Source organism: Anas acuta, chromosome 14, assembly GCF_963932015.1.
Source record: "Anas acuta chromosome 14, bAnaAcu1.1, whole genome shotgun sequence".
NCBI classification, from domain to species: Eukaryota; Metazoa; Chordata; class Aves; order Anseriformes; family Anatidae; genus Anas; species Anas acuta.
Genome location: NC_088992.1, coordinates 15,863,204 through 15,878,591, shown reverse-complemented (window position 1 = coordinate 15,878,591; position 15,388 = coordinate 15,863,204). Strand labels below are relative to the sequence as shown.

The 15,388-nt window shown below is 45.3% G+C and overlaps 1 protein-coding gene and 2 long non-coding RNA genes across 7 annotated transcripts in view; 1 reads left to right on the top strand and 2 right to left on the bottom strand.

Annotated features, from left to right (window-relative positions):
- Positions 1-73: 73 nt before the first annotated feature.
- LOC137864556 (uncharacterized) lies at positions 74-4,922 on the top strand. Its single transcript, XR_011101541.1, has 2 exons — positions 74-230; positions 3,129-4,922. It is a non-coding gene; the product is annotated as an uncharacterized lncRNA (long non-coding RNA).
- A 2,389-nt stretch (positions 4,923-7,311) lies between these two features.
- LOC137864012 (uncharacterized) lies at positions 7,312-10,467 on the bottom strand. Its single transcript, XR_011101269.1, has 2 exons — positions 10,330-10,467; positions 7,312-9,246 (listed from the first exon to the last, which is right to left on the bottom strand). It is a non-coding gene; the product is annotated as an uncharacterized lncRNA (long non-coding RNA).
- Positions 10,468-11,343: 876 nt separating this feature from the next.
- SLIT3 (slit guidance ligand 3) overlaps positions 11,344-15,388 on the bottom strand; it is a 522,497-nt gene continuing 518,452 nt past the window's right edge. For 3 of the 5 annotated variants that reach the window (XM_068697686.1, XM_068697687.1, XM_068697689.1), the window contains one exon: positions 11,344-14,752. In XM_068697686.1, coding sequence (XP_068553787.1) covers positions 14,514-14,752 — 239 coding nt within the window. In that variant the 3' untranslated portion in view covers positions 11,344-14,513. The remainder of the gene's footprint in view (positions 14,753-15,388) is intronic. The other 2 variants (XM_068697690.1, XM_068697688.1) reach the window with 2 other exon arrangements.

The following is a 15,388-nucleotide window of genomic DNA, read 5'->3' as shown; positions in this document are numbered from 1 at the left end:
TCCGCCTACAGCTCCCGGCGGCCCCCGCGGCAGCGCCCGCCCCGCCCCGCCCCGCCCCGTCACCCCACGGCCCCGCCGCCAATCGGGAGGCGCCGCCGCCGCGCGGGGGGGCGGGGCCAGAGTCGCCTGAGGGAAGGCGCCGCCGCGCGGGGGGGCGGGGCCGGCGGGAGGGGGGCGGGGCTTGGAGGGCGCGGGGGCGGGGCCTGGCGCGGGGGCGAGGAGCGGCGCAGGTAGGGGCGGGAGGGGGCGCCCGGGGGGTGCGGGGCGAGGCGGGGGGGGCTGGAGGGGACGGGGGCTCCACAAGGCCGCCCGGCAGCCCCAGGGCCGCAAGAACCTGAAAACAAAAACCAGATAGTTCCTAAAGCACCCCCGGGGCTGGCCCAAGATAAGAGGGGAGGGGGCGGTGTTAAGGAACGTTTTCCCTCACAGGACGCCCATTGGGACCCAGACAGAACGGCTGAGCGAGGGCCGGTAGGTGACTGCAGGGACTGGGTTGTGAAGGCAGTGGCAGGATCCTGTGAGGAGACACAGCCCTGCAGACCCCGGAACGAAGTGGGCACACAGCAGTTTGGTTTCATTACTCACAGGTCAGTCAGCAAGAGAGACCCTTGGGAAGATGTAGAAGATGCGCCTGACAGATTGTATCAGCCTAGGGGCACTCGGACACTGGTACTTCCCTAACCCCCTTGATGATGATTTTGTTACTGTAAGAGGGGCAGCTGGCCAGAGCGAAAAGGCACATTTCCTTAAACCCCTAAAATACACATTGGGAAAACAAGGGAGAATCCACAAATTCTTCTACATGCTGAACTCTCCAAAACCTCTGCTGGGATAGGACTTGTGAGAGCAATTGGGGGCACCAATAACGTTTGAATCAGGAAAAAATGAGTTTAAGGTAAAAGATGACCACTTAATAGAGATAATAAGTTCAGCTCGTCAGCATCCCAGCTCAGACAGGGGTACCAAAGGGGATTAAAAACCAGGTTTATCCAAGGGTGTGGGCTACTGAAATGCCCAGACGAGCCCAAACCACCGCCCCCTATAGTAATTAGGTTAAAGTCAGGGGTTCATCCTGTAAGGATAAAGCAATATCCCTTAAGGACTGAAGACAGAAAGGGAATTCAGCTGATAATTGATCAATTTATCAAAACCAGGCTGCTAAAAGAATGTGAATCAGAGTGTAATACCCCTATCCTGCCTGTAAAGAAACCAGATGGGAACTATCGGATTGTACAAGATTTGAGGGATGTAAATAAAATAGCTGAAGGTTTGCACCCATTGGTGAGAAATCCGTATGCTTTGCTCTTAAAATTAATCAGTGAATTGGCTTGGTTTACCGTGTTGGATCTGAAGGACGCCTTGTGCCTGTCCCTTGCCTCAGTCAGCCTATTTTTGCATTTGAATGGGAAAACTCTGATTCACGAAGAAAAACACAACTAACATGGACTGTACCCTCCCAGGGGTTTAAAAATAGTCCCAGTCTTCTTGGGAATCAGCTTGAGAAAGATCTTGAACAGTGGGAGCACCCACCCGGGAAAGGGGTGCTACTACATGTGGCCGACTTACTGATAGCCACCAGTGAAAAGGAACATTGAGAAAATTGGACAGTGAGTTTGTTGAACTTCCTCGGTCTAATGGATATTGAGTTCCTCCACAGAAAGTTCAGACTGCCTTGCAGCCAGTGACCTGAAATCACTGCCAGGCTGTGAACCCTGGGAATGGCAAGGAAAGGAGCCATTTGCCACACTCCTGAGTTAAGGAGCTCCACACGGTCTTGGTGGAAATTTTGGAGAACCAGTATCACATGGCTGCTTGGAAACGATTGAGGCTGTGTATTCGAGCCATCCAGAGCTGAAAGAAGAACTGTTGGAGGATGCTGAGGACACCTGGTACACCGACAGCAGCAGCTTTGTGCGACAGGGCACACGTAAAGCAGGGTAACAACTGCTGACCAGGTAGTCGAGTCAGGAAGCCTTGGCTCCAACCCCTCAGCACAAAAGGCAGAAATAATAGCCTTGACCCGAGATTTGGAACTAGCAAAAGGAAAGAAAATTAACATATGGACAGACTCAAAATATGCTTTTGGAGTAGTGCATGCCCACGGGGCTGCATGGAAAGACAGAGGCAGTCGGCAATGCTCTGGCAGACAAAGAGGCCAAAAGGGCGGCGGAGGAAGGGGAGGCAGACATACAGCCTCTGATCCCAGACGGTAAAATCCAAACAGAATGCGAGCCTAAATATTCTAAGGAGGATCTGAAATTGATAGAGGATTTAGAAGGGAAGGTAGAAAAAGGGAAATGAGCCACCACACAGACTAAAACTGTGGTTCCCTTAGCTCTTCTATGGTCAGTAGTAATGTCTGAACATAGAAAGCCCCGTTGGGGTGCAGAAGCCTTGTATAAATACCTAAACCAACGGATAGTTGCACGGAATTTGTACACCACTGTTAGACAAGTAATGCAACGGTGCCAGATCTGCTTACAAAATAACCCTAAGAGCGGTGTTAGGGCTCCGTTAGGTCCGATAGGGAGAGGAAATCACCCTGGGCAGCAGTGGCAGATTGATTTTTCAGAGCTGCCAAGAAAAGGAGGGTTTCAGTATCTGTTGGTTTTGACAGACACCTTTTCGGGCTGGCCAGAAGCATTCCCTTGCAGAACAAGTAAAGCCAAGGAAGTAACTAAAATATTACTGCAGGAGATTATACCACGGTTTGGAGTCCCAGCAGTAATGTCACCAGATACAAGACCCCACTTTATCACCAAGATAGTATGACAGTGGTCAAGTGGAAAAGATGACCCGTTTAATCAAGCTCCAAATTGTTAAGTTAGGACAAGAGGCCGGGATGCCCTGGCCACAGGCCCTGCCATGGGCACTTTTAAGAATCTGCACAAAACCTAGAGCAAAGGAAGGGGTCAGCCCGTTTGAAGTTTTATAAGGGAGACCATATCTGGTGCAGAAGGGAGTTTCTAGTCAAGTGAGATGTGAAGTATTAACAGGGTACTTGATAAGTTTACAGAAACGACGATGAGAAGCTGAGAAGCTGATCCTAGGGACTAGGGCAAGGGGGCTAGGTGGTCCTGTACATAACATATTGCCTGCAGATGATGTGTACGTTAAATCCCTCTCAGATTCACCATTGGAACCGAAGTGGGAGGGCCCGTTCCACGTACTGCTGACTTCTCACGCTGCTATCAAGATAAAAGAACAAGCTCCCTGGATTCATCACACCCGGGTTAAGAAGGTGCAGAAGCCATCCTGGACGGTTAAGCAAACAGGACTGCTCCGACTATCGCTCAAGAAACAGAATGATTAATGTTTTGTTTGTAGTATGGGGTTTAGGGGTTGCCGGGGCATGGGAAGGAAATCTACATTTTAACAACACCGAGGGAATGGGGAATGCCTTAAATCTGTCCTCGTGCTGGACTTGCACAGCCCTCCCCAGAGGGAACGTGGAATCTCCCCTTTTTGGAGTTCCAGTGTCCTACGCAAACTGGAGTTGGCCATATGACAACCTAAAAAATGCTACCCTGCCTTCTGGGGAAAGCCTGCTCTGGAGGGTGGGGGAATCCTGCCCTCCAGGACAGCAACTAAGCAAACTTCCAAATGGGGAGACTGTTTGTTGGGGCTTCTCATCACCCTTACCAGCTAGAGGAACCCCGCTGCCGTCTTACACTTGTGGAAACAACAGCATTCATGCTCTTAAATTTGAGTTGCAGGAACTGGGAAAAACAATATTTATACAAAGGAAGAATGACACTGCCCCAAGAGTGGGGCACTTTAAATTAAGTGCTCTTAATGGAGCAACCATATGCAGCAAGGATACCCAGTCAAACTCGTCAGGATGCCCGGCACCAATCATGGCAGGACTACAACTCAATTACTCCTACAGCTGTGTCCCAGATGGATTATGGTGGTTATGTGGGGATGGCCATGCCAGAAAATCCTTGCCAGACCACTGGGATGGGACCTGTACCTTGGGGTATGTTATCCCTCAGGGCAGAGTGTTTAATCAGACAAGGCCACCAGCAGGATTATTGAGGACATTGTGGAAAAGGAGTAAGTGACACCTTCCAACCCGCAGTCGATAGGCCAACGGGTTATCACAGCTTTCTGCGTTGGCTCATGCTGTCTCCAGGAGTGAGTGAATTAGAAAAGGCATTAGTAAGTATTTCCGCCACATTGGAGAAAAAAAAGACAGTTTTACCATAGACTGAGAGCATTGCAGGTTGAAGTGAGCTCTCTAAGTACTGTAGGACTGCAAAATCAAATGGCATTAGACTTGTTGATGGTCAAAGAAGGCAGAGTGTGCACTGTAATCAAAGTTGCTCGTACATAAAACAAGACAAAAGAATCAAGACAGATCGTGAGAAAGTTTGGGAACAATCAAAACTCTTCCATCTAGCACCAATGGATGATACCATGTGGGGTTTTACAGACATTTGGGATAAGCTTACCAGGTGGTTACCTAATTTCAGGATCAGGCAGCTTTCCCTCGCTTGCATTGCTATGTTATTTCTTGAGATTTTTATATTCTGTATTTTATACTGTTTTCTTTTCCTATGTCATCAAACTGGGCATACCTACAAAGAATGGAAGAAGCACAGGCTGAGGCAAAGGACAGAAGAAGGGAAGGATTTTCTAGATAGAAATGGAATAATCTGTCAAGAAGCTGCTAGATTAAAAAGGAGGAATTGAGAGAAAGAAAGACCAATTAAAGTCCTTGTAGCGAGGGGCCCAGAACTGAACCCAGCACTCGAGGTGTGGCCTCACCAGCGCAGAGCACAGGGGAACCATCACCTCCCTGCTGCTGCTGGCTGCGCTGGTCCTGATGCAAGCCGGGGTGCCACTGGGCTAAGAAGCCTCCTACATGGGGAGGGCGCGGGGGTGTGCTTTATTGGTAAATAAAGATGGGAGCTCAAAAACGTTGTGCTGTCTTTTCCTGAGAGGGGCTGGAAGTGCTCACACAACTTTAGGATGCTGTTTGCTGGGGCCTGGACCCCAAAAGCTCCTGCTCATCATGAGGAAGGTTTTGTGCCAAGGCTGCCACTGCATGCCCTGCTGCCGGCAGTCGACCTGGCTAGGGCTTGCCTGCTGCTCACAACTTAAAAGTTTTACATCAAAAGCTCAGAGCAGGCATCCATTTCCCCCTTCTGTATAGAATGTCACACAGCTACATCAGCTACTCAGATCTAGGATGGCTCTAAGAGCCATGGTCCAGAAGGAGGATTTGGCTATCGGCTCCTTCCTGAAAGTTTCCCCATCAATGTTCCTGGAGCTGCACCAGCAGAAGCGTTTGCTGAGCAACCCTTGGCAAAACGATTTGAGACTAGAGCAGCTTCCTGGACAAGAGCTGTGCTCGCTGTTACTGCGTGGCAACAGGAGCTACCACCTCATCCTCTGCTCTCCACACATACCAAGAAAACCCATTTACCACCTTAGCTTAGTCCTGGTCACATGCACCTTCTCCAGGGGAGGATTATTATTATTATTATTATTATTATTATTATTATTATTATTATTATTATTATTATTATTATTTTATTTTATAGCCCTACTAAAGGAAGATTTCATATGTAGACCTGCCCTCAGTTCCTGCTCGTTAGGGCCAGGCAGGGCTTTGTTCCACATGCTGACAACCTCTTTGTGCACTATAAGGAAGCCCAGTTGCCTTGATAAGGGTCCTGAGATCTGCTTTGAGTGCCTGGTATTTTGTTAGGTCTCATTCTAAAGCACGTCATAAAAGGATATATATCTTTCTATATATATCTGCACACACACACACACATATATATATATAAAATGAAGCTAAAGTTCTTCTGTGGATACAATTGCCCATTTATCACGTTTCATTTCTCAAATGTCTGCACCTGAAAAAATTACTCAAGTCTTTTTAATGTTTACTTCTTGCTCTTTAGAGGAAGTTACAAATGTATAAACAAAGCTACATAGTTTGTGTCTTCCTGTAAATTGTATGTAATTGTGGAAAGTCCACCAGGGTGTTCTGGGGAAATTTTGATGTGGCTTTGCAGTTTTCGGTTGCACTGTAACTTGCAACTGAAATGTTAAACACAGGCATTTACATACGTGATAGGGAATACAAAAATTTAGCTGCTACCTGGAAGCAAATTGTGCCCTTTCAGAAATACACACTCTGATTGTAAGATACAGGCTTTAATTTCCTGCCCGTACCAGACCATGCAGTGTGGAATGTTCTGTGTAAAGTGATCTATGCAGTGTCTCCCTGGCATCTCTGGAAGGGTTGGGAAAAACAAATCTGCAATGAGATTTTTAAGTACCTTAATCCTGAGATATTTTTTTTCCAGGGCTTGCACTCTTGACTATGTTTCCTACATACCTTTTAACTTTAACAGAAATGATCTACCGTCTCTGGGAAGTGTCAGCAATAAACATACACATACCACCTCGAAAATCAAGAAAAGAAAAGTCTACAGACTGACAGATGCCCAATTCCTGCTGTCTTGTAACAGGCAGAAAACACCCAGACCCAGCCTTGTGCTGAGGAAATGAACATTTATAATTCTCAATTTCCAGCACTGCAGACTCAGTGATTGATTTCCTAGTTTTTGTCTCTGACTTCAGAGAAAAAAAAAAAAAAAAAAAAGTATTTTCTACATGAGTTGCTGAGGAGCAAGTTCTGAATATATATGCACATGAATATCGTGGGTGACCACTTTAAAGCTATTTTATGTAGCAAATCTTCTTAATTTGTTTTCCCATGTAAAAAAAAAGGGAATAAGTCAAGGGCTCTGTGGTAATTAATAAACCAAGCACTGTTCAATTAAAAACAAGATCAACAAATCTGAAAGTTTAGTTTAAGAATTGCTTCACAAGAACACAAAATACTTTGTCTAAACATCATCAACTGTGACAAAATATATGAAAAAACAAGCCAAGCTCCACTTGCATCTATCTTTGTCTGCCTCAGAGTAGAGGCTTTGCACAAACTGGAAGTTGAACACAGCCTGTGACAGGCTCCAAACATTTACTAATTTGCAAGTCAAATCGAGCTGTAGGTTATGAGCACTTCTAGACTGGAGTTACCTGTACATTAGTCACTACATTGCCTTGACTAGCTCATAAATACATCTGAAAGTGAATTGATAGTCATCCAGAAATACAAGAAATGTAGTTCTTGCATGTGCATGTATAAATATATGTGCATTTGTATAGCCAATTCCAAGTGTTTGTTATTTACAACCATGCTAAAACATTATACAGTGCCCAGGTGGGATGAAACCACTTGAGAGGATTTTATATGAAAGACACCCCTGAAGTCGGGGAGTCAGGGACTTTATTTTTTTTTTTTAAACAAGCATTACTTACATAGATGTTTCAGGGCTAAACAAAAATTGTTTCATCACTGTATTATATTAGAATCTAATTTTATCTTGCTATGACCAACTTGATATATCTGGATCTTTGTGACTTAAACCATATTTTGCCTGTTATCTCTGCACAGTAAAATATATAAATTTAAATAAACAAAACCACCATCCTGGTAATTTAATGACTGCTTTACCCGGAATAAACTATGACAGTTTAAACGATCGGTGTGATTAAGAAAGATTAAGCTCCTCGTAGGTACCACCTGCTGTGCACGCTCTTATCTCACAGTAGGCGAAAGCACGATAGCATCTCGCATGCTTCAAAGTCCCAATGTAAATTACTTTGTGGTATGAGGTTCCTGTAACCTGGCTCTGCACGCAAAGTATCTGAGGCAGGGCTAAGTAATTTGCCTGCCATTAATGGCACTTCCCAGTGGAGGACCATGGTTTCGGTTGCTTGTCACCTCACAAAATTTCAGGTTTCTTAAGTTTCATGTCTATTATCTGCTTTGTGATATTTCTTCCACATTTTTAAGTTTCAGATCAGTTTCCAAGGATGAGTGTAGGGAAGAACAGACCTACTCTGGACTAGCACCTCCTGGCATTTTGTCAGGGTGATTGAATATGTACCTAAATTCTGCCTTTTCCTGCTGGAATGTAGAAATTCCTCTGCCTATCCAGGCCAGGATCAGCAGGCTCTGGGTCTCTGCACTGGAGACAAAGTGGTGGCAAAGGCTGAGGGTGCCCAATGCAGGAGCAGGGCGGGGATGGCAGCGTACAGCCTGGCAGCCTTGTGTGGCATGCTGGGCTCCCCTCTCCTACACAGTGGCAGTAGGTGAGGGGGAGCTGCTTGGGTCAATGCTGCTGAAAGACTGTGAGGACCACTGAAAATGTAATGTAACTTCTCCCTGAGTTTTGAGCTTTCCCCTGAACACAAAAGCCATTGATCTTGTGGGACTCATATAACCCTCTTTCCTCCCTTCCATGTGTCTCAGACATAGGATTTGTACTCTTCCTCCCCACATAAAATGTGCATTTGTAAAGGATTATTCTTAGGGAAAAGGAGTGGTCCTTGTGCCATAGGGACAAGTCAGAAACAGTAGGAGAAGGCAGTGTCATCCACAGACTACCCTGAGGATCACTTTACTTTGAAAGCAGAAAAGCCCCGAGAAAGGAAGAGGTCAAGAGATCATGTAGGAACAAGATGCAAAGCTATGCAAATCTTGCAGCAACGTCTGTTCCCCCTGCCCGTGAGATTATGGGATGTCCCTATCTGCAATGGTGTATGTTTAAACTTCCCCATACTACTAAGTTCTGCTTGTACAGCACATGTGCTCAGCTGCTAGCCCGAGGAGTTACTCACTGCCTGCAGGGCCCTCTGAGGGCTGGGTGTGCTCAGAGGAACAGCTGGGCTTTCTTGCACAGAAAACAGGTAGCACTTGTGCTGCTGCTGGTGCAGAGTGCAGCACTGCTGGGTAAGAAACTCTACAGACACACAGCAGTTACATCTAAACATGTGTGAGCAAACTACATAAGAATTAGGGTAGAAATAGCAGAATTAATTGGTATTCCACAAGGTGCTAGCACATAAATAAGCAGTGGTACCTTCAACAGCAGCTGCCTTGTGACGCTGCCATCATGACATGGTGCTGAGGCCCCTGCAGCATGCAGGCAGCAGGGGAAGCCATCCATCCACCCACCCTGCTGCAGGAGCGATGGTGTGGGGCAAGTGCTGCGGGAAGGCACTGGACATCCCAGGTCCCACACACGCCCTTCCAGAGCTTGGCAGGGTCACACTGGCACTGCTGGTTCCTTTGGACTCCCAGGATGAAACTGCAATGTCCTGGGCACAGCCACCCCAAGGCCTGTTGTGGTCAGTGGGAACTGTGGGTGCTTTTTCCTAACGGGAGCCATATGAACAATACTAGCCAGCTCACGGCACAGGATCAATGCCTATTTTATCATTTAAAAACAAAAATGATTTAATGAAACCAGAGCAGGTGCTGACCCCCACTTCTTGCCTGTTGTCCCAGCCAGGACAGAATGAGCCATGCTGGGCATCGCTGCCATGGCCTTGGCCTCCCAGCAGCCGGGCTGGGCCAGGCCGGGCACAGCGGCCCTGCAGTGTCCATGTTTGAAGTAGGTGCATAGACCTACAAATGAGGAAATGCACAGCCACGAGCCCCTCAGCAGGGTGCAGGGAACACACAGAGCCACCTAAGTGGGGTGCTCCTGGGCTGCTGCTTGCCTGCATCCCACGGCCTCCCCAGGGACCCCAGCACGGGTGGCAGCAGCTGGCCCTAGCAGGGCCCCGTGCTCCAGTGGTCCCAGGGCAGGTTAAAGCCAGGCCCCTGCACGGGGCAGAGATGCGTGGAGGTGGTGTGAGGTGAATCAGGGCTGGGGCTTGGCTCACAAAGCTGAATCGTGCACCGTAAGGCCTGAAGGCCTCTACCAGTGGCTGGCAGTACAGTCTCCTGGCACCTGTCAGGTTTCAAGGGTGGGGCCCAGCTGCTGTTTTGGAACATCTTGTTTTCAACATCTCTTCAGTTGCACTCAAAAGCTATACAGCATGTCCTGGAAAAGCACTCTGGCTTGGCTCATGGACAGAATGATACAGGACTTGCAAGGCACTTGATCCAGTTTAACTAATTGGCCTTAAGCTAATGGGATTTCTCAAGACCACCCTAAGCTTGGCAAAACCAAACCAATTCCTGCTGCCTAGCCCACGAAACTAAGAGGCTGTCTTGTAGATACCTCATAGCCTTACACAAATAATTGGGTGCTAACTTAAAAATTTACAGACCAGAAGTCATAGGACCCACAGAGACTAATGCAAAACCCACAGCAAAACACCCCACAAGCAGGAACACAATCTGGCTAGTCCCTGCCAAGTAAACAAACAACAACAACCAAGGACAAAGTAAGATAAGATTAACTTTCTCTCTGCATTAATTGCCACAGACCAATAGACAAAAAGCGATACCTAGAGGCACTGCAAGCAGGAGCATAAACGAAGTGCATTCAGTCCTTAGGCCATAGTTGCCTACATGCCATATGAGGAACCTGCACACCACAAAACCATGAGCAACCCCAAATAATTATGGTGTAAACCATCTCCTTCAGCCAGTACCTGGACATTTTGAATAGTTCCAGCTAGCTTTTTTAGTGGGCTCAGCTGGGTTTGCTTTAGGTGAAAATGCTACCATCTGCTACAATTACATAATTAACCTTCACAGTTCAGGCTTAATGATACTCATTAAGCTGGAGTGTTTTTATTGGCTGAATGCTGTCACCAGTTTTTCATGGAGTGGCAAAGACAACCATAAATGCTGTAGTTTGAAGCATAATTGGCAATATGCAAGTGTTAAGTAGGGATATGGGCCAGGGAAGGCTGAGTGCTGGGTGGGAGATTCATTTTGTTTTATCCTGAGGTTGGAATGTAATGAACAGAAGTGGTCTGTTACATCTGGGGCACTAATAATAGTCAGCTACAGAAATATAGCAGCAAATTGGAATTTAAGTATGTCAGGACATCACAAGATCCTGTCATCCTCTGTTGGCTGAGTGACTTCCTTTTCCTCAGTCAGACCTTCTGTGACCCCGAATTCCCAATATTTCTCCATTTATTCTATCATTAGTTAATGAGTGCACTTCTGCTGCAGGCCTTTTTTTTAAAAAGGAGTTTTAAAAAAGCAGCAAATAAAAGCATTTCGTTGAAGAAAATGCCTAGGGTCAAAAACTATGTGGCTTTATTCATCTGCGCATGTAAGACTGCTAAAGAATTAAGTTTGGATGCCATCAAAGTACGTTACCCCTGTTAAGAGTGTGTTTGAGTTAACTGCAGCCATTCTCAGACAGGTGCTGCCCCAGATGAACTTGTGTTGTCCCCCAGCGCTTTCTCTGAGCTACTGCACTGGTGCTAAACTCAGATACTGTAAATGGTTACTCAACACCTTAAATACACATAGAGAGAAATAATCTGCATCACAACGTAAGGTATGTTACAATCTTCCATAACCCAACAATTTATTTAAACTTATATCACAATGAGAATCTATTAATAAAATACATCAGTTCACACCAGTCTGCATTGCCATTTTTTAAGGGTTAGCATCTTTCTTCACTTTATATTAAAACTTTATAGAGGTAAAAACTACTGCATTGTACCCACAGTAGTTGAAATCTATTGTAACATTAGGCAGGTTACAGAGAAGCTTTCGGAGCTAATTACACTTTAGTTAACCTCACATTTTTTGGCACATCTGAATGCTTTTTATTTTCTTCTTAACATAAAATAATTCTATATCAAGTCATAGAATCATTGACATAAAGCATCACTATCCAATGGCAAGTGCTGCCTAAAAGCATACAAAAATTGCATCATTTGGTTACAAAATAGATATTCTTATTTCTTTGTCCCAGCACTTAGCATTGAAATGCCAGGACAGAAAGGGGCCAGGAACAGGGCCAGCCTTGCCGAGTTGTTGCTGGTCACTTTGCCGCAAGGCCTTGGTTAAATAAATCCCAGAGTGATCTGTTAACAAGATGTTGATGGCTTTTGCCTTGCCAGTCAAGGTTATTCCTTTTAAAGCACCCTCAAGCAGGTGTGAGGCCACAAGTAACTGTTACTTCCTTCTGGTGCATATTGCTGCTCAAGGGACAAAGCGAATGCGATTTTGGTTAGTGCTCAAGAGGGGCAGCGTTTCTGCAGGCCTTGGCAGTTCAGTGGCCACGAGTTGTGCAGCAAAGCACACAGCGGGCTTGTGAGCTGGTGTTTACTCTGGATTTCTTCTGCCTGGCATAACAGCAGCTGCTTCTTTAGGAATTAAAATGCATTAAGCAGGAATGAAACATTCATGGTAGTGGTGTGCCAGGCACATCTTTGTGCAGGTGCCTACAGTTACTTGCATGAATTTTTAAATCTGTGGGTTTGGATGGTTTTTGTTGTATACCACAAACTCCAGCTGCTCTGAGATTCTGACGCTATATTCAAAATAAAAAGAAGTCCATAACATTTGCAACCAGGGTTAGTTTTCTCCTGGTTCTTGAACTCTCCTGTTTCAATCAGAATTCAGCACTGACTAGAGATTGGTTTTTGTTTCACCAACTGTGGGCTCCACGTACTGATACTTATTTTGAGAGGAGGCTGTGCTATTGATTATGTCCCTTCTACTCAAGTTGCTCTGGTAGTAGCAAAGAAATATGAATGGACTGCTGCAGTTAAGGAGAGATTTAAGAAATAGAAGAACAACAAGCACATTGGAGCTTTTTGGTTGTGCGATGGCTACAGGACCACTTTTCTTTAGTGGGGAAGAAGTATAAATGCGGATCATTCGTACTTTTCATGGCAGGATTCCAGTCCGTGGATCTTTCTGAAGTCTCATTCAAACAAAATGTATGCATTTACTTGATTCAGCTTTCCTACTTGTCCTCTGCTGGAGCCCATGATCTCTCAGTGAGACCAGTGAGCATTCCTGATGGGGGCTTTTGGCTGCTAGAAATATCTGATTTCATTAATCAGAAATTGAAGAAAGGACTGTAATACTTGTTATACGTGGGGATGAAGGAAATTACACTGATAATGGAACAGTTATCAATAGGCATGTTTAAAATTTATAGTAAGAGAAACTTCAAGGTATTCGTGGTACTCTTTGCACATATTACTGACCCTGAAACGTAGCCCTGCCAAAAACCTTCAAAAACTCAAACTCAGTCCCAAAGAGTCAATTTTTGTCTCACATTCACAGTGAGAATTTATCCCTGCAATGACTTCTGCTTCCTATTCAGCATTTGTTCTGAACACACCTAAAGTTAATGGGAGCCCTTTGGGAGAAACAAGTGCAGGATATAAAATAGTGCAGATGGAAAAGCTTTGGCTGAATTGGTCAGTCTGCACCAAATGTGAGAACGGAAAGGGATGTAGCTGTAAATGTCTCTCCCTGTGCAGAGAAGAATGCTGCTAAGATCAACAAATATTGGCTGAATACCTTCTCATGGCTATAGTGCAACTTCTGCTCATTAAAACAGCTGTAGAAACGCAGCCAACTGCTTGGCACCTGTGTTGATGAACAGGCAGCCACAGCCCAGTTTACATCCATGGCTGAAGCGACAGCGAGGGCAAAAGCCATTATGTTGCAGGGGCATTCTGGCACCTGCAATATTTTCATGCTCTTTATGACCTTTGCAAGTTAAAGTGTCAAGGCGTGACAAATTATGTAGCAGTGCATTCCTTATATTTCATATACAAAAAAAAAAAGGGCTCAAGACCAGGAGCAAGAAGGCACAAACCTGGGAAATAACATAGCTTAGGAGTTAACACAAAACTACTATGTCATTTATTAGGCATTACGTAGCACTTATTTCACATTTTGCCCCCAAATTTCCCAAAGCAACATATATTTCCCCATTTTCTTTCTCTTTGTCCCCATCTTTTGGATAAAGCTGCCTGTGCTCTATAGATACAATTGTTGAAGAATATATTGTGAACACAGATAAATACAACATACACAGCAAAAATGTATTACAGTATTACAATAGTCAAATAATGTAGTTAGCCTTAAGCTACGGCAGTGCCTACGTGCTATAGGGAACCAGTTCAGGAATATCGAGCGGAGCCACTGTACAGGAACAAAACAGCATCGGCAGTGTTAGGCAGAGCAAGGGACCAAGGGGGAGCCTTTTTCAGGGTGCCTGGGTAGGCGAAATGGCTGTCACTTACGGGGATCCACTTTCTTACAAGACCCAACCCAGAACCTTGGAGATTTCTTCAGCCCGTATCAATGCCGTGGCAGGTCCTTGGAACACCTTTACATTTGTCCATTGTGCATACATATAAAGTCCCCCCCCACATTTCTCCTGTTAGGCTATGTTTTCTTTATATATAGTTTTTTAAAATTTTAACTTTTTATTTTTTTTTTCTTACAACCGTTAAAAAAGTTTCATGGTAAAAATAACTCACTATATGATACATATACCCAAAGTGGTGTGATACTTTATATAATAAAAGATGAAAATAGTCACTTTCCATAATAAAAATAAGTTCTATTTTTTGTTTATTTTACAATATACTTAATAATTCTTTTTCTTCTTCTTCACTCTGAAAGTAAATAGGTCCCATTTTGATAGCGCTTCTGAGCTGATTAAAGTGGCGAGAGACTGGAGAAGGGCTTACAAGCATTTTGAGCAGCCACATTCCACATGTCTCTCCAGTTCTTCTGTGAAGGTGGAGCCATCCACGCACTGGAAGAAGTATTTCCGCCGTTTGCTTCGGAGGGGAACGCAGCACTGCCCGTTGCTGCAGCCGCCACGGCATTCCATGCGGGGTACTTTGGAGGCAGTGACGCACGACGTGTAGCCCTGCTGCTTACGGACTACTTCTCGAATTATCTCTCCTTGGCAGAGATTCTCTGATAAGACAACAGAGATGTCAAGGAAAAACGTGTTAACTATTTTGCCAGATATTCCCCGCACATCAGCAAGCAGCCCCGCGCATGTAATGATACTCAAGGCAAACAGATGCTAGGAGCAGGACTGATCTTTTACTGCTTTGTACCTGCCATCAAAACAGAGCTTGTGTTACACAAATGTGCAATATCCGGCACAAGGCAGAGGCCATGCAGGCCTGCTGGCTTTGATCAGCAGTTTTGGAAATGCCTTAATGAATGCTGAGTGTTGAATCCTGCAACATTCCTGCAAAATATGAATTAGTTTTACATCTGCTTCTCAGGGTCAAAGGTCAGCCTGCTCTGCATGACATCAGCAATCTGGAATACCTGAAAATGTGTGTGCCGTTGCGCAGGTACTTTGTCACAGCCAGAGACATTTGGGTGAGACTGTGCATTATAATTTGGAAAGCCTGTGGTTCGTTCACAGAAAAAGCACAGCTTAAATAGCAATCATGCAAGTCAGCTCCTTCCTTCTGTACAGGAAGGTACGAGGGCAGAAGTGATGAAGCTAGAACTCACTGAGTTCCAGTGAGCCTTTTCAGGTCAGGGTAGAAGATGTGAGCCCCAGCCCTAGAAGGAAAGTGCAGCGTGATCTGT